The following is a 23,532-nucleotide window of genomic DNA, read 5'->3' on the forward strand; positions in this document are numbered from 1 at the left end:
TCTTTCTCCTACATTCTTGCTTTCCTTTCTTCCATTTTTCTAACCCTTCACTATTTCCTCTGTTTTTTTTTCTTTTTTCTTGTTTTTCCTTTTTCTTCCTTTGTTTATTTGTTTCTTGGCCCATGCTACCTCCTGGGCATTAATAACAGTTTAACTTTAGATGTTTTGATGACATTTCATAATTTTCTAGAACTTCAGTGGAACTAATCAGCAGTTCTGAGAGCCAAGACTGCTCATCAAATGGGCTAACTGTGGTTTGATGCCAAAAGTTAATTAAAGTTATACATCGATTTAAAAATAAGGATTCCTGTAAAATGAGGGGGACAGGAAAATATACAAACTAGACTAAATTAATTTTAGCAATTTCTAACTGTGTCATTGTGCTCTGTCTTCTAAAAATATAACATTTTAGTTGTTACTATTTGATTTATTGAGATATAATGGGCAGGAGCTGGTTGCCAGGAGGACCAATCATGTGATTAAGAGGATTGAAACTCTGGGGAAGAAAGAGGAGCTAGAGGTTGAATCAGCCAGTGGCCAATGGCTTAGTCAAGCATGGCGATGCAATGAAGCCACTGTAGAAACCCAAAAGGACTGGGCTTGGAAGGCTTCTGGGTGGGTGGACATGCGGAGATCTGGGACAGTGGAACACCTGGAGAGCACATGGAAGGAAGCTCCTTGTCCTTTCCCTATATTTCACCCTACATATCTCTTTATCTGGCTATTGATTTTTGTTCTTTATCATATTCTTTAATGAAGTGGTAAATATGTTCCCCTGAGTTCTGTGAACCTCCCTAGCAAATTAAAAGACTCTAAGGAGGAAACTTCAGTCTGTAGCCAGTGTGTCAGGAGTGACAAGCATCTGAAGAAGTAGGTGGAGGGAGGATGATCCCATTAATCTATGGAATCTGTTATCATCTTCAGGTGGATAATTTCAGAATTGATTTAAATTCTCCAACACCTGGCTGGGATCTGAGGATTGCTTGGCTGTGTGTGTGTGTGTGTGTGTGTGTGTGTGTGTGTGTGTGACCCCACTGCATCCACAAGGAAATTGAGTCCAGGAACCCTAAAAAACTTACTAAACTATCATTGACATTAACTTTCTCCAGATGATGGATACTCTGTTGGGTATCAAATGATTTTCTAAGTTAAACTTCTCAATTTCTTGTCTTTTTTCTTCCTTGCCAATTAAGTCAATACCATTAAAACTTGATCTTAATTTTCCCAGTATTGCTCAGGTATGTGTTCTGCTTCCTAAGAAAAGATAAACTGTGAAGAGAGACAAAACAGCGTAATTACATCGATTTTACATGATTACATTGAATTATGTGATTTTTAGAAGCTTGGGTAGGGGGACAGTTGTTTTTTCACACCTTTATTAACTTCCTGGAGTAAAGAAGCATCTTTGGTTTTATTTATAGATATAAGTATTTAAAAACCTATCTCCTCAAGAGATGTCACAAAAGGATTTTATTTCGAAGTATGCTGTGAGTGATAATTATTAATTTTTCACCTGAGGAAAGGCATGTGTTTGTGAAGGGAGAGGGGAAAAATAGATAAGCAGATGAATACTAAATTGGTGAAGAAGTGAATGCTGTAAGGTAAAGAAAGTTTGCATAAGCAAGGATGACAAAGTCAAAGACATTTCACCTTCAGTTTTTTTTTATTCTGGACATCTGTATTGCTATATCCAGTCTTTTGGCTTTGCAAGCAGTACTCAGTGCAGAATGGGTTCAGTAATGTGATAATTTGAGCTATTACCTCTGGGGTAGTGAATTCTTTCTCTCTCTCTGTCTTTTTTTAAGATTTTATTTATTTATTCATGAGGCACAGAGAGAGGCAGACACAGGCAGAGTGAGAAGCATGCTCCCTGCAAAAAGCCTGATGTGGGACTAGATCCCCATACTCCAGGATCATGACCTGAGCCAAAGGCAGAAGCTCACCTGTTGAACTGAGGGGATTGTTTCTTAGCATTGAATAACTGGAAGAAAGTTTAAGGTCATGGAATTCTAAATCATACAATTCCTATCCCTCCAGTCTGATGCTACATAATGGTTCCAGCCCCCTGAACTTCACCCCTAACTGAATTATATACATAATCAAACTCCACATGCTGTGGAGTTTCTAGGATCACCAGGTGAAATGTGTGACTTTTATCTTGTTCATTTCTTTTGGTAATGCGGAGACCATGGGAAGAACATTTAAAATGCACATTAATTTTATGTAGAAGTTTAAGAAGTTCACATTTCATAAACATTTTCTTTATATAATCTTTATGCAGAGCTGATTCCTAGTACTTTCAGTTTCATACCACCTATTTCTATAATATCTGTACCTGTGTAGGAAATAGCGTAGAACTGATATGTTACTGTAAATCCATAGGGGAAGTGAAGATCTTTGTGAGATAGGATCCAAACTGAATAGATACTTGGAAAGTTAAAGGTCAGAAGAATCCTCAACTTGAGGGGAAAATAAGTATAGTTGCATCATAAATTAGATACAGTCCATCTCTAATTTAATTTTTTCTGTTCTATGTCCAATTACCAGTGATATTTTCTTCCCTCATATGCACTTACTTTGATATCTAACCTAATGTGTTTGTATATGTCCTTGAAAATAATTTACCCTTGTAAAATAATGTAGCAGACTTAAGACACACACATAATATATATACAGAAGAGTACACAAGTATTACTGAGCAACTCAATGAGTTTAAAAAACCAAAAATCCAAAAAGCATAGTCACTACTATCCAGATCAAAATAGGGATTATTAACCCCACAGAAATCTGCACTGTGCTCCATCTCAGTTATCACCTCCACCAGAGAAAATCATCAAACGACTTCTATTAACACTGATATGTTTTTCTAATTTTTTTTGAAGTTTAAATAAGTGGATCTTATAGTGTAATCTTTCTAGTCTGATTTCTCTCATTAAACGTTATATTTATGAGATTCATCTTGGTTACCTACAGCCACATTTTGTTCTTTTTCATTTCTGGATAATATTCTAACATATAAATTTATTTATTGAATCCAGTCTCAGTTTTTGGCTACTGCAAATAATGCTGCTATGACCATTTTTGGTCTATAAAAAGATTTTATCTCTTTTTTATTTTTTTAAATGTTATTGTCATTCAGTTCACATTTTTTTTCTTATTTCTATTGAGATTTCTCCAGTGACCTGTGGGCTATTTATAAGGGGTTTGCTTATTATTGAAACAACAGATTTTTTTTCCAGATAGTTTTTTCTACTAATTTCTTGCTTAATTCTTCTGTGGTTAGAGAGCAAACTAAATTACTTCTGTCTGTCCTTTGAGATGTTTTGAAACTTGTTTTATGGCTGCCTTATGGTCAATTTTATTACATATTTTATATTCACTTGTAAAGAATACTAAGTATGGCATTTGATAATTAGCTCAGCTTTATTAATTCATTTAGATACTGTGTTTCTGTATTGATCTGTTGTCTACTTCTATCAGATATGAGAAAGACTTGGAAAAATTTTCCTCGATGATGTGGATCTCTCTATTTCTCTTTCAATCTGAAGCTATATTAATGAGCACATATGAATTTAGAAGTTTATCTTCCCGATAAAATTACAGATTTCTCATTTTAAAATATCCTTTATTATCTCTCCTAATGCCCTTTTGTCTGACTTAAAAGTCTACTTATCTGACTTATATATCAGAAAAATAAATATTACAGTTTTCTTTTGACTGGTGTATAGGAGACATATGTTTCTTATTCTTTTACTTTGATGCTTTCTGTCTTTTAAAGTTTATCTCTTGTAAGTGCCATAGATTTGGTGCATTGGGTTTTTATCTTTTCCTCCAGTCTGACAATATTTTATCCCTTTTTTAATAGTAGTATTTAGGAGCACCTAAGTGGCTCAATGGTTGAGCGTCTGCCTTTGGCTCACATTGTGATCTCGGGGTCCTGGGATCAAATTTTGCATCAGGCTCCCCGCAGGGAGTCTGCTTCTCCCTCTCCCTATGTCTCTGCCTCTCTCTGTGTGTCTCTTATAAATAAATTTTTAAAAATCTTAAAAAATAGTAATATTTAGTTAATTTTAGTTAACGTAATTACTGGGATCTTTGAGTAAGTATCCTCCAAAATATCAGTTGTAGAAACAGGTTTTTTCTTTTTTCTCTCTTTTCTTTTTTCCTTTAGCTTTTGGGCATTTGTTAACTTCTTAAATACACCATTTCTCCCCCTGCTCCTTGTTCAGAGTTTCCCTGGATAACAAATTATTCCTTTTACCATTTCCCAGATTTTAAAACAATGGAACTCAATTTACTTCCTTTTAGCTTCTGAATCATTGTTAGCCACCATTCTGTTCTACAATCTTTTGGATACCACAGTAGGTTTTTACTATTTTAAGCTGTGAATATTCATTTACATTTAGACATATATTGACCCTTTTCTATGTTCTTTTTTTTTTTGACATTTCTGTTTTGGTCAGTGATCATTTTCTCTCATTTAGTTAACATTTACTGTCAATGAATTCTCTCATCTGCTTTTCTAGAAATTTCTTTCATTCACCTTGAGTTTTGCTGATATAAAATTCTAGATTGACAATTGTTCTCTTTCATCATTTTAGAGTTATTGTCTTCAGACATGTCATCCCTAATGAGACATTAGATGAGTCTTAACTGCTGCTCTATGAAGGTAGTATATTGTATTTTCTGATTGCTTTCTAGTTTTCTCTTTGTCTTTTGCTTAACTATGATACACTATGATGTTGTTTAACCATGATGCACTATGTGGTTTTCTACCTATTACCTTTGCTTGGATTTCTCAATACTTTTCAAATATATGAGTTGATATTTTTCTTTGGGTTGGGAAATTCCATTATTTTCTCTTGAAACATTACTTCTACCTAAGTTGCCAGATGACAATTATGTATGCTATTACCTTTTATCATGTCCCATTTATCTCTGAAGCTGTTTTCTGAATTTTCTATACTTTTAGTGCCCTGTACTTTAGTCTGGACATTATTTATTAACTGTTCTTCTGGTTTATTAATCTTCTCTACTACTGTATTTAGTCTTCTGTTCGTTATACCCATTCATTTCTTATTTTCAAAAAACTCTATTTTTCAGTTCTAGAATGTTAGTCTGAGTCTTATAAATTCTAGTTCTCTAGTAAATATCTTATAATCTCTTTTATCAAAAATTTAATGACCATTATATATGTCACTAATCTATGGACCTTTTTTTTAGAATTACGCATTTTCTCCCTGGTTCAGTTTCTCATTAGACTTGATTTTTTTTAATTAAATGAAGCATATTATATATGAAAAGTTATAGCAGCTCTATATGATATTATCTTCTTTAGCTTGGGTTCAAACATCCTCTGGTATGGGCTATTTTGTGGGGGAATACATTACATTAATCCTTTTAGGAAGTAAGTTGAATGGAACCTGGGTTATAGTTCTGTAGGGCTCATTCTACTGCCGATTTATCTTCTCATCTTGATGTAGTTCTTCAGTGCTTCCAACTAAAGCCTATGGTGATAACTAAAGATCTTTCACATTGATGAATAATAAGGCATAGTTTTGGTCTCCTCAACCCCAGGAGTCAACTGAAACCATAATTTTGTTTTTCAGCAGTTTTCTGCTTAGGTTCTAAGCCTCTTGCCTGCAAAGTTGAAGAACTGAGCATGTGTCTTGGGTGTAAAATCACTCAGCTATCTCTGTACCTCCTTCCTTTCCAGGATCCCAGCCACTTTTCTCCTCACTGTCTAGGCTTTCCCTAACTATAATTATTGCCTTTCCAGTCTTGTGAGAATGCCAAAAAATCTGTTTGTTTTTCTGTTTCTTAGCTCAGTTTCTTACCGATTTTTAAGAATCGGCCAATTTCCTGAGAGGAAAAGTGACTTGCAGAATATCAGCTTATCTCTCTGCTGTTTCACTTAATTTTGGCCCTTGAAGCTTTAATTGCTTCGTCAATTCATAAATGCCTTAAAACAAACTTTTTAAAACAGATTTTATGTGGATTTTCTAATTATTCTTGGCAGGTCCGCTACAAATGAATCCATTAGAACCTGAAAATAAGCTTGTTTTTTATTTTTGAAAATGTGTAGTGATATTTATGTGTGTTTATTTTGCATAAATGATATTTTAATATAACTTTTTATTCAGTATTTTATAAGATATATTTATGTATATAAATAGTTTGTATATGTATGTATGCATGTGTGTGTACATGTATATATATGTATATATAGTTAGTAGAGCTTATTGCTTTTAACTCCAGGATAATATGACATAATTTGCTTTCAACACAATTTATATATTCATTCACATTTTGATGGACATTCACATGTTGTCTTCAACTCCCTGCTACTACAAACAGTGTATAATAACATACATATCACCTCATGGTCCTTTGTGAGAATTTGTGATGTATATGTGCTAATGAGGGGGTGATGGAATGATTGTATATACACATAAAATTATTTATTTATTTAAATGATATTCTAATATATCATCATTGAAAATTACTTGGTATTGATGCTTAAGCCCATATTTTTAATGAAATATTATATATTTTAGTATTGTCTCGCTTTTTAAAAAATTATCGGTAAACCTGCATTAAATATTTGAGAAATTTTCCCTTCTTTCCAAGAATTTGTATGCTTTAAAAATTATTTATTTATGGTTTAAAAAGGCACTGTAAGTAAAACTGACCCACCTTAGATAAGTGGTCTAAACCTGGAATTATGATGACCTGTAAAAGCCTAAAAGAAATGATTATAATGTCTGTTAAAAAGTTATGTTTCTGTTTATTTTTCTTCAGCACTTATCACAGTTTTGCTTTATGTATTTGTTGAAAGGTTATTTGGAACATAAGCCTTAAGAACTGTTGCCTTTTTATTGTCAGTATATACTTGTATCAATATAAGTTGCATATTTTCTTCCTTTTGATGTTTTTTCTTGACTTTTTAACTTAAATTTAATTTTTTAATCTCCACATTTTTTACAGATTTATTTATTTCTTTGAGAGAGTGCATGAGCAGGAGGAGAAACAGAAAGAGAGACAGAGACAGAAAGGATCCTTGAGCAGACTCCCCACTGAGCACAGAGCCTATGCAAGGCTCAATCCTAGGTCTCTGACATCATGACCTGACCTAAAATCAAGAGTTGGCTACTTAACCAACTGAGCCACCTAGATGCCCCTCATCTCTCTATTTTTAAAATCATGACACATTCTATTATTTTAATTTTGTAGTCATTGTCTGGTACTTTTACTATGAGCAATATATTGTTAGACTTTTTTTTTAACTAACTATGAAACCATTTATCTTGGAGTTTGTAAATTTTCTATGCTTACTTAAATAATTACATTTTACTTATTTTTTGTTGTTGTTGTTGATAATCATTTTAGTTTTGTCCTAGCTGCCTGTTGTGTTTTATGGCTATTTTTTATTAGAATATATACTACCTAATGATTTATTAGATATTAATGTTTGTCAGTTGTACCAGTGTTTATTTTTATATTTTGAAAATAAATATGTTTAATTATTAAGTAATAAGACATTTTTAAATCTCTACTATATCATTTGAAAAATTTAGTATAATTCTGCTGCTCCCACACTTCCCCTAAACATAAGATATACCAAGTTGTATTGTTAATGGAAGGCTAAGAGAAGTCTGACTTAAGAATAATAGATTGGAGGAGCACCTGAGTGGCTCAGTTGGTTAAGTGACCAGCTCTTGGTTTCAGCTCAGGTCATGATTTCATGGGTCATAGGATAGAACTCCACATCAGCTCCATGCTCAAAGGGGAGTCTGCTTGAAGATTCTTTCCCTTTGCCCCTTCTCCCACCTACTCTTTCTCTATCAAATAAAAATAAATAAATCTTAAGAAAAAAAAAGAATAGATTGGGAATGGGAGGACAGATGTGTTTTGAGGAGCTAACAAAAAATATCTTCAAGGTGAACTGAAATAGGACAAGCTTCTAAAATGATTCCAGGTCCAATTCTTGTTAGAGGGCCAAGACCCAAGAATTAGAGAAGTCACTTCAAAGACCACAATGTAAAAACAAGCCTGGAATGTAAAAATAAAATTGAGTCAGGAGTCATGAAAAATTTGGTGCAAAGAAGATCATGAACAAATGGGAACTTTGTGGATTATTTGGAGTGAACATTGATGGAGGCCTTTGATTTATCTTTTTGGGAATTATTGGTTTATAGCCAATAATATGTCAAGCTGATTTAAAGGATTTCAGTAGAGCTAGTGCTATAAGAATTGAAATCAGAATGAATCCTTGAGTACTGATAAGTCAGAAACTTCATTGTATAATGAAACTTTAGCTGGGATCCCTGGGTGGCACAGCGGTTTAGCGCCTGCCTTTGGCCCAGGGCGCAATCCTGGAGAACCGGGATTGAATCCCACGTCGGGCTCCCGGTGCATGGAGCCTGCTTCTCCCTCTGCCTGTGTCTCTGCCTCTCTCTCTCTCTCTCACTGTGTGCCTATCATAAATAAATAAATAAAAATTAAAAAAAAAACTTTAGCTGACTCTTAAAGGAGAGAAATGTGGAGAAACACAGAAAATGGAAGAATGCAATCTGACTCAACAATAATAATGAATTTACAATTATGAAGAAAAGGGTCAATAAGGACAGAATGAATAGCTGTGGAATATTGCTAACCAATCTTTTTTCTTTTTTTAAAGTTTAATTTTAATTCCAGTTAGTTAACACAGTGTTATATTAGTTCAGGGATACAGTATAGTGATTCAGCAATTCCATATATTACCCAGTGCTCACTCATCACAATTGCATTTCTTAATCCTCATCACCTATTTAACACATCCTCCCACCCATCTCCCCACTTACAATCATCAATTTGTTCTTTATAATTAAGAATCTGTTTCTTGGTTTTCTCTCTCTCTCTCTCTCTCTCTCTCTCTCTCTCTTTTCCTTTTGCTCATTTGTTTTGTTTCCTAAATTCCAGAAGAGTGAAATCATGGCTATTTGTCTTTCTCTGACTGAGTTATTTTGCTTACCATTATACTCTCCCGCTCCATCCATATCTTTGCAAATTGCAATATTTCATTCTTTTCCATGGCTGAATATTTGCATTGTATACATATCCCATATATTTTTTATCTATTCATCAATTTTGGGCTGCTTCTATATCTTGGCTATTGTAAATAATACTTCTATAAAATAAGGGTGTATGTATCTCTTTGAATAAATGTTTTTGTATTCTTTGGGTAAATACATAATAGTGTGATTACTGGATTATAGGGTAGTTCTATTTTTAACTTTTTGAGAAATCTCCATATTGTTTTCCACAGTGACTGCACCAGTTGCATTCCCACCAACAGTGCAAGAGGATTCCTTTTCTCCTGTAGCCATGCCAACACCTGTTGTTTCTTGTGTTTTTGATTTTAGCCATTCTGAGAGGTGTGAAGTGATATAGCATTGTAGTTTTGATTTGCATTTCCCTAATGGTAAGTGATGATGAGCAACTCTTCATGTGTCTGTTGGCCATCTGTATGTCTTCTTTGCAGAAATATCTATTCATGTATTCTACCCATTTTTAATTGGATTATTTAGTTTTAGGGTGTTGAGTTTTCTAAGTTCTTTAAATATTTTGGATATTAACTCTTTATTAGATATGCCATTTGCTGATATCTTCTATTCTATAGATTGCCCTTCAGTTTTGCTGACTGCTTCTTCCACTGTGTAGAACTTTTTATTTTGATATAGTCCCAATACTTTAATTTTGCTTTTGTTTCCCTTGCCTCAGAAAAAAAAAAGTTGCTATGGCTGATGTCAGAGAAGTTGCTGCCTGTGCTCTCTTCTAGGACTTTTATGGTTTCCGTTCTCACATTGGGTCTTTAATCCATTTAGGATTTATTTTTGCATATGGTGTAAGAAAATGGTACTGCTGACCAGTCTTGCCTGATAGGAATAAAGGCGAAAGAAATATAATTGTAATTATCATCTATTTTTCTCAGTTCTAGAGGAAAAGCTGTCCATTCTTTCCTTAGTCAGTAAGCGTCATTAGGGCAGGGATCATTTTTATCATCTTGACAATATAAATCCCCTACATAACCAAAAACCTAAGAGTTAATGCATGTTTAATAATTGTGCATTGAAAGAAGAAAAGAAGGTGATGATAAGCTATTTCGTGGTTTGGGCCAATGAGTATTGCAATCAGGAACCATCAAAGACTAATTTAGGTAGTCAGAAAGTAAATACTGAATATGTTGGAGAAAAACAAATGAAGAAATGGCTCATCGTGAAAGGATTTTTGTGATACCACTTGGGAAAGCATTTGTCTTGCAGGATTTAGAATTGGGTGTACTTGTAACATAAATTTTTTCCATTAACATCAGAGCTAGCATTCTTAATAGAATGATATGGAACATTAAAACAATTATTCATTATCCATTATCAGATACTTCATTCCACTCCACCCACATACCAGTAAAATGCCTTTGTATCACTAATCTGGGTATTACTAAAGATTACTGAAGATCACTGCAACATTTTCAAAACCTTTTGAAATTTTCTTTTGCCTAGCAGAAGATCCTAAGCACACCCAACAGTACTACTTTTAAGTAAAGGGCCAGAGAATTTATAGACAATGTTAATTAAAAAGCTATAGAAGCTTTATCAATCAAACTATATATTGAGTTTACTTTTTTTAAAAAGATTTTATTTATTCATGAGAGACACACAGAGCTAGAGAGGCAGAGACACAGGCAGAGGGAGAAGCAGGCCCCATGCAGGGAGCCCAAGGTGGGACTCATCCTGGGTCTCCAGGATCATGTCCTGGGCGGAAGGCAGCGCTAAACTGCTGAGCCACCCAGGCTGCCCCGAGTTTAAGTTTTTTTTTTAAATGAATAAAATGACTGGAAATAATCATATAATGAATCATCAGTAGTCTTAAGTTCAACTAGATTTCTTAAAACCCAACAGAACTCAAGTGTTCTGTTCCTTGTTTCTCAAAGTACGTATAGATATTTGTAATCGGAATCCAAAATAAAGTAGGATAAATACTGAACTATTTCAACAGTCAACGAATCATTCTGAAGTAAACACTGCCACTTGTACAGAATGGTCTGTTTCCCAGGGCGGGAACTTGTTTGAGGCTGTGTGTTTTGGGTGGCAAAAAGGTGGTTACCTAGCAACAACCCCTCCTCCCAAGTCTCAGCAGCTAGAGTGGTATTGTTCACGTCAGTGAATTGATTACTTGTTTGCTGAATTGAACGAGAACAATGTAATAATGTGGTAGGGTATGAATCTTAAACATAAGAAACTTACAGGTTTTTCCTGTGTATTGGATCATCTTCCCATTCCTCATCTGGTGCCGGGAGAAGCTTGTATAAAGAGATTGGATAATAAATAATATGCTATTCATCAAATGAAAATGAGGGAAACCTCTGACATTTTAATTAATAACATTTATTTCAGTTTGGTTTTAAAGCAAGCAATGAAACAGTTACTGCCTTCACAATAGCATTAGCTCTGGGCAAGAGGTAATTTTATCACAATGTGCCCTTAGAAATGAGACAGCCCAGGGTGGGATGGGGTTCTGTAGAAAGAGAGTTCAAACAGTCTAGACAGATTTTAGATGACAGCATTTTGCCACCTGAAGCAAAATTAATGAGATACTAATTTATATAAAACATACAAATAAGGTACTTACATTTACAACAAATGAGTTTAACCATATGTTAGCAATAACTTAGCCAGGAAACACATATTCTAGTAAGCCTCACACCATATATTTTGTTTACCTGTGGTATATGAATCAAAATAAATACCACTTTCATCTAATGAATGTCTATTCCTAGGGACAATCCCACTAGGTTCATGCATAACTGAGGAAGCAAGTAATCTGAATGAAATGAAAAGATAAGGACACAAAACACAGGTTCTGCCAATGGAAAAAAATTAAACCTAGTAAATTAGTGTATGTTTTCATAGCATGACAATATAGGGTTTTAAAAAATCTGTTAGAAGAATGTTAAAATGCCAAGTATGTGGGAACAGTAGAGAGGGAAAGAAAAGGACTTTGGTTTATAAAATTTTCCATGATGCAAAAGACTGAAGCTAATTTTCCCCCAGACACAATCCTGACGCTCAGGGCGACTGCTCACCAATGTGCAGGAACCTGTCACTTATGTAGTAGCTTTCTGGGAGCCACTCAGTGCCCCCGTCCTCCCCCATCCCAGCACATACTGAATGTCATTTGCTCACTGAGCTCCAGAGCAAAAGAATTCTTTGCGGAGCAATAATTGACCGTTGAAGTTACAACCTGAGTTCTCTCCTTTGGAAAATTGCTAAACATTTGTTTTAAAAGGAATACTCTTCAGATTAAAATTAATCAGATCCTGACACCCTTTATTCTCCAGTTCTTGAAACCCAGAAATATCATCCATTCAGAAAAAAATGTTTTCCTAACAAAATAACCAATAATCATCAATTTCATTAATTTTCAATTTTGGTCTGATTCTTATTATTATTTTGCACAATCCTGTTAGAAGTCAAGGCTTTTAACCAGAAATGCCATTCCAGGAGCAGTCTCATTATATGCAAAAGTCATAACTGAGAGTGAGTCTGAATACAGAAGGGATTATTCCCATCTGTTCCTAAGTACTTCAACTGGTCAAATGTCAGATATTAAAGGGAAGAGAACTGACAGACAGATGGAGCAACAGCATCAGCAAAATGTTTAGACTATTTATTAGAAAATAAGTGATTATAGAGGGAAAACTGTTATCTTATTTCAAATGGATTAATGTGCAGTGGATTCTTTTCTAACGTAGGTATAACATATCCAAGAAAAATTTAGAAAGCAAGAAACGTATTCCTGCATGTCACAATGTTCATTTGATGCAGACATTTCTGTCTTCTGACTCTTAGCCTAAATCATCCCTGTAAATCGCATTATTCTGATAACTCACAGGCACATTTTTACTCATGATCAGAAGATTTTGTATTAGAAACTGACAAGAATGAGTTTGGGGGCTCATCACCATGTGTCTGTGAGCCCCCCTCCCTCTCTCCGCCCCCCCCCCAGAATAGCAAAGCTAATCTCCAGTAGTCCAACAGTTAAAATAATTGATGAGTATGTGTTGAATCCTCAGGGGAGAAGGGAGGAAGAAAGAAGGAGAGGAGAGGCTTGGAGGGTGGAGGGGAGGAGGGCAGGTGCTGATTTCAACCCTGTAGCGTCAGGATTGCGTCAATTCGGGTTTCAGCCACGTCTAGAGTCTCAGAGACGAGCTTCTCAGAAGAGCCAAAACAGGAACAGGGGTGGCAAATCACTGGGCGAGGGCGGGTGGACCTCCCTCTCTGCCTCCTCCCGTTCGGGGCACAGGTCCTCGGGGCTCTGCGCCGTTGTTTCCAGCGCTCGGCAAAGCCGGCGCCTCAGATCCAGGCAAGTGAACCAAGCCAGGCAGGGAGTTTTCCGTTCAGCACCTCGGACAGAACACGCAGCAAAAAAATGGCTCCGATCACTACCAGCCGGGAAGAATTTGGTAAGCAAGTTACCCAACTTAGAACTGCGGTTGTTTCTTGAATACTCCAGGGTGGGCTGTTTTGTTGTTGTTGTTGTTGTTGTTGTTGTTGTTGTTGTTGATGATAATGATGATGATGATGTTGATGATGATGTTGTTTTTCCAGGGGATGTTGAATATGGATTTCCTAGGTAATCTGAAAAGAAGATGAGAACTGTAAAGGGGCAATCGTGGCTTATCTCTGTTGTTTCCCCCTTCCTTGCTGTCTTTCTCCTTAAAATTGCCTTCTGCTTGCTACTGGGATTTTACATCCAAGAAGTTCCGAAACGTTCAGGCAGCTCTGTAAATTGCAGCACGCGCTAAGTAAAGGAGAGGGGTCTGTTGTTTGCTGTGGGTTCCATTAATTCCGTAGGTGGTTTTTATTGGTAGGTAAATCTGTATTTAACTTACCAGGAGAAGCCAATGTTTCTGTGATTACATAAGGGTTTGATCTCGGTAGAAAGCAACTTTGCATGTTGGTAGTTTGGGATATATATAAAATATATATATAGTTATATATATATAATCTGTATATATATATATTTTTTTTATTACAGAGTGTAACGTAAGGTTGTTTTTCTCTGCTGTTTTTCTTGTATCCTTGAAATATGTTGCTAGTGGAAGACACAGAATCCTATGATGCTAGGGTTAAAGTGATATTTGAAATGAACTAGCTTGGTCCATTGCATTTCGCAGGTGAAGTAACCAAAGCCCAGAGAGATGAGGGAAGTGTTGCAGGTCGAACACTTAACTAAAAGGTACTGGAAAGTAGAATTAGGAATCGTGTTTTCCAGTTCAATTTTCCTTTTCCTGTACCAGTTTTTTGGCACCACTGCTCTCTTTCTCTCTTTCAGTAAATAAAATCAGATGTACTTCAAACTAAAAAGTAGTATTTTTAGGTCCTATTATATCCCGAAGAGAAGAGATGGAGTTTTACTTACTTTACAAGTATTCAGAAAAATTCGGGAAATGTTACAGAAGTTTGTGAGTAAGAAATGATATCTCCAAGTACATGAAAATTATTATTAAACTGAGTGAAATGACTGAGGTTTTTGCTCTCAAAAGCTTAAGACCTTTTCAGTAGAGAATACACAGTGAGTACAGAGCACATGAGTCTTTCCAGGATACATTGAAATTTTGCCTTGTGACATAAGTATTGAATAAATACAATCTGTGACATTAATTCAGAAATGAGTTTATTTTACAACATTTTATTTGGGTGATTGAATTTATATTGTTGTGATGCTTATTCCTGATTTCTGATTTGAAAAGAAGAAATTTTCTACTACTGAGGCATTTTCAGAGATGGTACTTGTGAAAAATATGTTATAGATTGGCCCATTGATCTATTTAGGAGGGAAAAAGAACAATTTTCTATTGTTTTTATTGTTCTCCCAGGATTGGGTAAAGAACTACCTTAGTTTATGATTTGGTTTTGCTTCCTGGCCTTGGATTATTAGAGAGTCCAGGAGTGGAATTTTCCCCCCCACAAAGACTTGAATAGAAGGAAAAACTGAAAAGCTGATAGTAAGTTTAGCTGATTATCTTTAGCTCTCGCCTCATTCTTTTTCTGCAGAATTCGCTGCTTTTTCTACTTGGGGAATTTAAAGGTTTATTTTTCATCTCTACATGATCAGTTTCTTGATATAATTTCAGTATAGAATTTTTATTGCTGTTTTTTAATCTTTTATATATTTGTTCTTAGTTGTCATTACTGATTCTTATATTCTTTGAGTTTAGTTTTAAATTATGAAGAGATAGGCAGAAGATTTGGAGGGATGAGGAAGGGGAGTAACAAAAGATTATTCTTTCAGGGGTTATTCAAACAAGCCTTAACCCTTTCCTGACTGACTTCTAACTTTACTATTCACTATTTGGGATAAAAATAGTTAAGAATGAAATTAACTGCAGATAATATTACATTAGTTATAGTCACTATGATTATATTAAACACTGACTCAGTTGACGCACTGTGTCCAGATTTAGCAATATGCTTTTACTTACACAGTGTTATTAATCATTTGTTGGAGAAATATGCTTACATATGGGACATGATAAGCTTCATGCATAATCAATGTTACCTAATGTCAGTAATTTAATGTGCCCTCATTCAAGGAAAGAATGCCAAATTCAATTTGATTACCATTTACCATGTAGAAATGTGCTAGAAAAAAATAAGTTTATGGATAAAATTGGACTCTAAATTATCTATACTTACTCTTCTCATTACACATTAAAGAATGGTGATTAATTTGTAACTGTTGTTTTTTTTTTATCCCACTTAGGTATAATTAATTTGTACTTTGGAAATTCAGTGTTTGAGAAATTTAGGATCTGTATACAAGGAATTTGTAGTGTTTATAAGTTATGTAAAGTTAATATCCTGTTCTTCATTGTTTTTTGTTCTTTTTTCCCCTAATATATGCCACATTTCTCTTACCAGTGTTCCATAATTGAGATGGAAATTATTGACGAGTTTGTGACAATAGCATATAATGTTCCTTCATTTCTTAAAATTCCTGGAACCACTGAGCCCCTTTGCTCAGTGCTTGAATGTCTGCTGCTGGAATCTAGGTTAAATAAAGAACTACTAAGAATATAAAATCTCTCAGTATTTGAAGAATGTACACTTAGAGTTTCATAGTCAGTAAAAATTGATGCTTCTGGAAAGCCTCAAAATGTCAAGAAAACATAATGAAATTAGTACTGACCTATCGTGCTAGAGTTAACTCATGTTATCTGAGAAAAGAAAGGTAGGTCAGGGTCATTTGGCATCCCTCATCCCTGACCTAAGCCCAGTTTCATCATTTTATTTTATTTGTGAAAAATTACTGAAATAGAAAAGTTTCTATCATAGTGTATTTTTTTCTGTATGTCACACAGTGTATGTGTTTATTCCTAAGGTGATATGAAACATGTACATAACTCATACCCAGAACAGTCGGAAGGTAATCCAATCTGTGCAGCCTACAGCAATTGCCAGCTCCAGTATGCTTTTCAAATAGGCTCATACCTCCAACTCTGCTCCTTTAATATGTTATTGGTCATTTGATTTTTCAGATGAAATCCCCACAGTGGTGGGGATCTTCAGTGCATTTGGCCTGGTCTTCACAGTCTCTCTATTTGCATGGATCTGCTGTCAGAGAAAATCATCCAAGTCTAACAAGACTCCTCCATATAAGTTTGTGCACGTACTAAAAGGAGTTGATATTTATCCTGAAAACCTAAGTAGCAAGAAGAAGTTCGGAGCAGATGACAAAAATGAAGTAAAGAATAAACCAGCTGTGCCAAAGAATTCATTGCATCTTGACCTTGAGAAGAGAGATCTCAATGGCAATTTTCCCAAAACAAACCTCAAAGCTAGTACCCCTTCTGATCTGGAGAATGTGACCCCAAAGCTCTTTTCAGAAGGGGAGAAAGAGGCTGTTTCCCCTGATAGCTTAAAGTCCAGCACTTCCCTTTCTTCAGAAGAGAAGCAGGAGAAGCTGGGAACCCTCTTCTTCTCCTTAGAGTACAACTTTGAGAAGAAAGCGTTTGTGGTAAATATCAAGGAAGCCCGTGGCTTGCCTGCCATGGATGAGCAGTCAATGACCTCTGACCCATACATCAAAATGACGATCCTCCCAGAGAAGAAGCATAAAGTGAAAACCAGAGTTCTGAGAAAGACCTTGGACCCGGCTTTTGATGAGACCTTCACATTCTATGGGATCCTCTACACCCAGATCCAAGAGTTGGCCTTGCACTTCACAATCTTGAGTTTTGACAGGTTTTCAAGAGATGATATCATTGGAGAAGTCCTTATCCCTCTTGCAGGAATTGAATTATCTGATGGAAAAATGTTAATGAACAGAGAGATTATCAAAAGAAATGTTAGGGTAATTCATTTTTAGTGCTTAAAGTATTTATAAACAATCTTTTATTTAGCTTTTTTATATCTAGGGGATTTTCATTAAACTGACAAGTTTTATACATATCACCTTTACCATGTTTAATTATTATTAATCATAATCAAATGGGAAACAAGGGAATAGAGTGTATGAAAGAATATTTAATCCACAACTGAAATGCTTAAACTATTTTAATTATATAAAATGAATAGGCATTTTTATGGATATTTAAATAATACTTATATAAGTATTTTTATTAATTCCTATCATAAGTGTTTTGACTAAGATTGCCACTTAGACTAAAATACAGGCAAATATTTCTTATGCATAAACAAGTTAACAAATATGTTTCAAGGTCAGCATAATTGAATTTGAAATTTAAAGTAAAATCAATTTATCCTGATGATTTGGAAGTTGTATTGACTTTTCATGGAATTTGTTTTTAAGGAGGAGACATCATATCATATTGAATTATAAATGTTCATCACTATGTTGTATGACAAGAAGTGAGCTATTCTGCCTTTGTAGTTACACTGCTTTGGTAGCTCTGAGACTATTAGATAATGATAAGATATCAAAATTAATTCTATTTCTCCTTTAAGTATAGAACTCAATTGCTTTAAACTGTAGTATTTCAGAATAACTTGCTTCTATAAGGCATGATTTTATAGAATACCATAAAGCTCACCTTTGTTTCTTTGTTGAAATTAATGAAAAGTCAAAGTTCAGAAAATTAAGTAGCTTCTTTGAGACACCCAGTTGCTTAGTGGCACAGTAGGAATAAAGACCTATTCCTAGCTCTTATTCTTCTTGGACTCCTTATTCCTATAATGACCCCATTATAGTTTTTGTATATAGATTGAAGTTTTATATGGCCAGCCATCATTCTTAGTTATAATCTAGCCCTGAGTTTACATTTTGTTACTATCATATAAAACTTGTAATTTGAGTTCTTTGTCATCTTACCGAATATCTTTAAAGTAAAAATAAAATCTAAGTAGCATACAAAGAAGGATCTTATGATACTCTCCAAAAACAAAGTATTGAAAATTGAGTCAATTCCCTCCAATACTTAATTCATTTCTTAGATTTGAATGAGGACTTTGAGTGGGGGCTGGGGACAGAGCATTTTAACTCCATCATCCCCCTTGGGCAGGAGATGGTAGCAGTTAGAATAAATTTCAGTTGGTCTGAGTTCAAATTTCAATAATGTCAGTGCTTTTGAAAAAAAAAACTGAAATCAAATCAAGCTTGAATCATTTTGCCCTATTACAGAGCCATTCACATGATTAGACAATTTTTATTACTATTAATAACTTTAAAAAGTAGTTATTTTAGTTAAAAATCAAAAGTAAAAAACAAAACAAAACACAAAAAACAGCAACACCTGTATAGGTTATACTCTATTACCCTTTTAAACATATCTAATAATGGGTGTGGCTAACTCTACAGATTTTAACATCCTGTAGTACCTAAAATCACCACAAGATGGCAGCCAGTTGTTTTTAGAATGTGAGAGTACTGCACAAAAGCTTGAATTCCTTAGCATATTAAAAATAAGTAGGAAAATTACATTTAAATCATAACATTGTATTGCTTTAAAGTGTTGCTATAAGTACAAACTTCAAACAAAAAATAAAAAAAACTTACACCACATCTCTCTTTGTTTAGAAGTCTTCAGGACGGGGTGAGTTACTGATCTCTCTCTGCTATCAATCCACTACAAATACTCTCACTGTGGTTGTTTTAAAAGCTCGACACCTGCCGAAATCTGATGTGTCTGGACTCTCAGGTAAGAATGCTTCTGAAAAAAACTCAAGTCTCAGTGTACAAGTGAGTAATAAATTGAGCAAAATAGTTGGCAACTAATATGATTTTGATTTACCTTTTACTCACAAGAGCAAGTGATGTGATTGTTTTTTCTGCTTCTCATTTAATGGAATAACTATGTGAGCCAAACCATTAGCAAGAAAAATAAAACTACATAGTCCTAAAATCTAAACCATTGCTAATACATCGTAGATGTCTGATTGAGTGGGTTTGAAGCAGAAAGCAGTGATAAATGCAGAGGTGAGAGGTCATTGCCAAAAACAGCAATGGTTTGGGAGAAGAGTCCATTATTTTCATGTTTTTAATGAGCCTGCCTACATTTACACTTCTGTTGCTATTTTATTATTTTTCCTTTAATTCCTTATGCATCTGCTTTAAGCATTAGCTTTTAGTTTTGTGACTAATTTTAAAAAATTCTGTATTGTATTGCACAGTGAAAAGAACACATGGCCTATGGGTTAAAGTGATATGAGTTCAAATCCTAATCCTTCCATTTTAGTATATAACCTTGGTTATGTTTCATAATCTCTCTACAAACTATATATAATAATACTTAACTTTAGGGGGATTGAGAAGACTAGAAAGATATACTTCATTAAAAAACATCTAGTTTTATTATTATTATTATTATTATTATTACTGTTACTATTATTTAATAATGGCAATTGAATGTCTCAAATGTTTAGATTAGGAAGCTGAACGGAATCATATACTTCGACTAGAAAGAGGCCAAATAATATAATTAAATGTGCGATAAGGTAGTATGATCCTAACATCCACACATTAAGGATGACACAGGGAAGACCAACACTGGAAAACAAGAAGCAAACCCAGCTGGTGATAGAGAAGCACAAAATTCAAAGCAAAAAAGGATATTGCCATTGTGAATTCTAAATGCCTGTTCAACAAAAAAAAAAAAGAGAGAGGTAGAGAGACTCATCCAGTCATACAACTCAGTCAGGCTGAGTCTTGTCTGATGTTTTTTTCTTCTATCCTATTTTCTGGAATGGGTTCTAAGTAATCAAAACCATTAATTTTTTAAATATTATCTCTTTTTCCTGCCATTATACTTCCTTTCCCATCCTGTGGTTTAGAGCTATTTTCTCTTCACATTGCGCATTCTTACTTGTTTTCAATTCGTTGATTAATAGAGGCCAGGCTTTATCCATATTTTCACTTTGTTCTGACTCATTTTCATTACCATCTCACTTTATTGGCATGCAACAATCTCTAAGGGCACCAGTATGTGGAGATCAACTCTCCAGCCAGGTTCTGCCGGTATAACATCTGTCGTTTACCATTGCAGATCCCTACGTGAAAGTGAACCTGTACCATGCCAAAAAGAGAATCTCTAAAAAGAAGACTCACGTGAAGAAATGCACCCCCAATGCAGTGTTCAATGAACTATTTGTCTTTGATATTCCTTGTGAGAGTCTTGAAGAGATAAGTGTTGAATTTCTGGTTTTAGATTCTGAAAGGGGATCCAGAAATGAGGTGATAGGGAGGTTGGTCCTGGGAGCAACAGCAGAAGGAACCCGTGGAGAGCACTGGAAAGAGATCTGGGACTATCCCAGGAGACAAATTGCCAAGTGGCATATGCTCTGTGATGGGTAGCATCCTAACTATGATGAGTTGGAACTCAATGGTTTTTACTAGGCAAGGAGCAATTTTCTTTCTCTTTTTTTCCTGATATGTGATTATAAGCTTGTGGAAACAAGCTGCCCTTTTTTTTTTTTTTTTTTGGTTGTTAGAAATGGATTGAATTAGCAGACCAGAAAGTAACTATAAATGTGTGTCATGATACTTTCCCCCCAATATTCGAGAAGTTGGATAAATTTTCCTGAGGTATTTAATCTCTTCTGCAGGTGGCCAGAGTAGCCAAGCATTTTATGAATATGGCAGTGCAATCCCAAGCTATGGATATGGTTTAGAAGGTGATGATCTCATGGGAACGTATCACTGGAAAGCCATGTGGTTTTTAGGATTTAGAAATGAAAAGCATGCTTTCTCTTATGAAAATTCATCCATTTTTCTTCAGATGGGAAGTCCATTTTTCTTTAAATCCAAAGATATTAAAGAACATTCTCTAGTTTGTTTTTATTCATTATGTCGCGTGCAAATGGTCGTCTTGCATATAAAAAAGCATATGGTCATTTCTCTTTAGTTTGTAATTATTTGATACTTTATCATACAAAGAGTAACTTGCTTTTGTTTCAAAAGGACAGTGAACAAGCTGAGAAATCACTTTATCAAAGGGCTGAGTTGAGAACACTGTGGCTGAAATATTATTTTTCTCCCTCCTAAGGTTATATGTGAGTCAAATTGTTGTAAAATATGATCTCACATAAGAACCACAGCCTTGAATTATTCACTGCCCTTCATAAACATCAGCATGGTCTAAGAAAGCCCTGTTTACCGTTGTGAAATTGTGGAATTAGTTAGTGGGTCAAGAAATAAACTTCAGCTGAAAATGCAGTTAGAAATGCAGCTTTCTGAAAAGAAAGATGTACAGTCTGTAAGTGTGCATTCAGGGCCATCCCTTGTGCACAGAAAGGGCATAGCTAAGTCGTCGTTTAGCTTGTCCTCCCCCAGAACGGACTAAGCTACTATTTGGAAAGAAACAGAATGAGAACTGAAGTTTTAACCCTTGCCAGATAGAAAGCGTCACTTAAGCCAACAAACTAAGTAATGCCTAAAAAATAGCTACACAGCAAAGCCTAATATAATTTACACGTGTTCACACAAAATATATTTAGGCTGTCAAATTAGCACAACAAAGTATGTTTCACTATCTTTTCTAGGCTAATTTGTCTCGAGCTGTTGTCTGTGGAGCAGTTTATAGACTTGTGTCTTGTATGGTTTTTCCAGTACCAGGGCTTTAAAATTCAATAGCAACCTGCGAGAGCAAAACAACGCCCTGGGATTACTTGAAAGAATGAACTTGAGGTAGCATCACTATATTTGAGTTTTTAGCGAGTATGAGTGAAACGGGGTACTGTCGAATTATTAAATATGCAAGTTAGAAATAAAGTCTACTGAAAAATTCACATTTTGAGTCAGGTTTTGTGTCAGTACTTTAGCAGTTTTTGAGAATGTGTTTGATATCACAGTGTTTGTAAATTCTATGACAATGCATTTTCAATACAACTTATACATGCTTTTTATGACTATGCCTAATGTAAAGAAAATGTTTTACATTCTGTATGTACAAAGATTGAAGTCAGCCTCTTTTTTGTGCTTTAAGATGACTTTGGGATTAAAAAAGAATATCCCCTATCATTGTCTTTATTCCATCAGAAAGTGACCGCACAGCATTTCTACGAAAGCAACATGAAATGAATTATAGTCAATGTGTGGTTTGGGAACGTCAAATGGCCTTTTTCTTGTATGTATATTTGGTATCATGGGCCATGTAATATAATATATTTTGGAGCTCTGAAAAGTTGTGAGGAGTCAACTCTAAGTATCCTTCACAGCAGCCAGAAGTTAACGGTGGTATCAAGTAAAGTATGGTTGTTGGCGGGTGATTTTTTTTTTTAAGTGGAACAAACAAAACCAACAACAAATACTTTTAAAATTACAATGAATAATTTGTAAATAGTTTTTAGTTTTTAAAATTTAAAGTGTTTTTGAGTGTGAAAAGTTGAGTAAAACTCTTTGTAACTGCTTTTAAGAAAAGAAAAAAGGAAAACTAGAAAGAAATTGAAACAGGCAGGGACATGTGATCCCATCATCTTCTGAAAATTTTACTGTTTTAAAATGTATTACAATATCAGTGTGGATATCTTGAATTCTGTTACAAATCCTGCGCTGTATGAAACATGTAAATTAATTGTTTGTCTCATTAGCAAATCCAACCCCCCTAATGGGGAAGTCTTTATGTTTGAAGAACCGTGTAACTCAGTAACTGACTTGTTCTGATGTTGTAACTCAATAGAAGTGATTTGGAAGGAAGCATGGTGTATGAGATGGTGTCTGTTCTTTCGTGCCAGCTCTGTATGATGTTTGTAAGACCATGTTTGTAAGACATGAATAAATTGCTGCTTTTGCCCAACCCATTTCAACTCAAACTTTCTGCCAATAGACTCTGTAATAAGAATCTTATTTCCTTCTAAGCTTTAAGTTTCCTGAATGGATCTCCTGGCATAGCATAGGTATCATTAGTGATTCAGCACCAAGGTCTTCCATTTATCTTAATTTCTTTTGTTTAATCTTCACAATAATCATTGGAGACAATTATCATTATTCCTATGATACAAAAGCAAAACTCGAGACTTGAGAAGCTTAGGCAAT

The 23,532-nt window shown here is 34.8% G+C and overlaps 1 protein-coding gene across 1 annotated transcript; it reads left to right on the forward strand.

The window, feature by feature from the left end:
• Positions 1 to 13,400: 13,400 nt before the first annotated feature.
• Positions 13,401 to 23,284, forward strand: SYT4 (synaptotagmin 4). Its single transcript, XM_055324198.1, has 4 exons — positions 13,401 to 13,504; positions 16,583 to 17,397; positions 19,081 to 19,201; positions 20,546 to 23,284. The coding sequence occupies exons 1-4, from the start codon at positions 13,471 to 13,473 to the stop codon at positions 20,851 to 20,853; spliced, it is 1,278 nt and encodes a 425-aa protein (XP_055180173.1). The 5' UTR covers positions 13,401 to 13,470; the 3' UTR covers positions 20,854 to 23,284.
• The last annotated feature ends 248 nt before the right edge of the window (positions 23,285 to 23,532 follow it).

This window comes from Nyctereutes procyonoides, unplaced genomic scaffold (genome assembly GCF_905146905.1).
Source record: "Nyctereutes procyonoides isolate TBG_1078 unplaced genomic scaffold, NYPRO_anot_genome, whole genome shotgun sequence".
Taxonomy (NCBI): domain Eukaryota; kingdom Metazoa; phylum Chordata; class Mammalia; order Carnivora; family Canidae; genus Nyctereutes; species Nyctereutes procyonoides.

What these genes read in the sequence shown, in the direction of transcription:
- SYT4 (XM_055324198.1), top strand. Translation starts at nt 13,471, where the DNA reads ATGGCTCCGATCACTACCAGCCGGGAAGAATTTG. An exon ending in TACCAGCCGGGAAGAATTTG is followed by an intron (nt 13,505 to 16,582) that starts GTAAGCAAGTTA and finishes TTGATTTTTCAG; the next exon opens with ATGAAATCCCCACAGTGGTG. An exon ending in TGATGTGTCTGGACTCTCAG is followed by an intron (nt 19,202 to 20,545) that starts GTAAGAATGCTT and finishes TTACCATTGCAG; the next exon opens with ATCCCTACGTGAAAGTGAAC.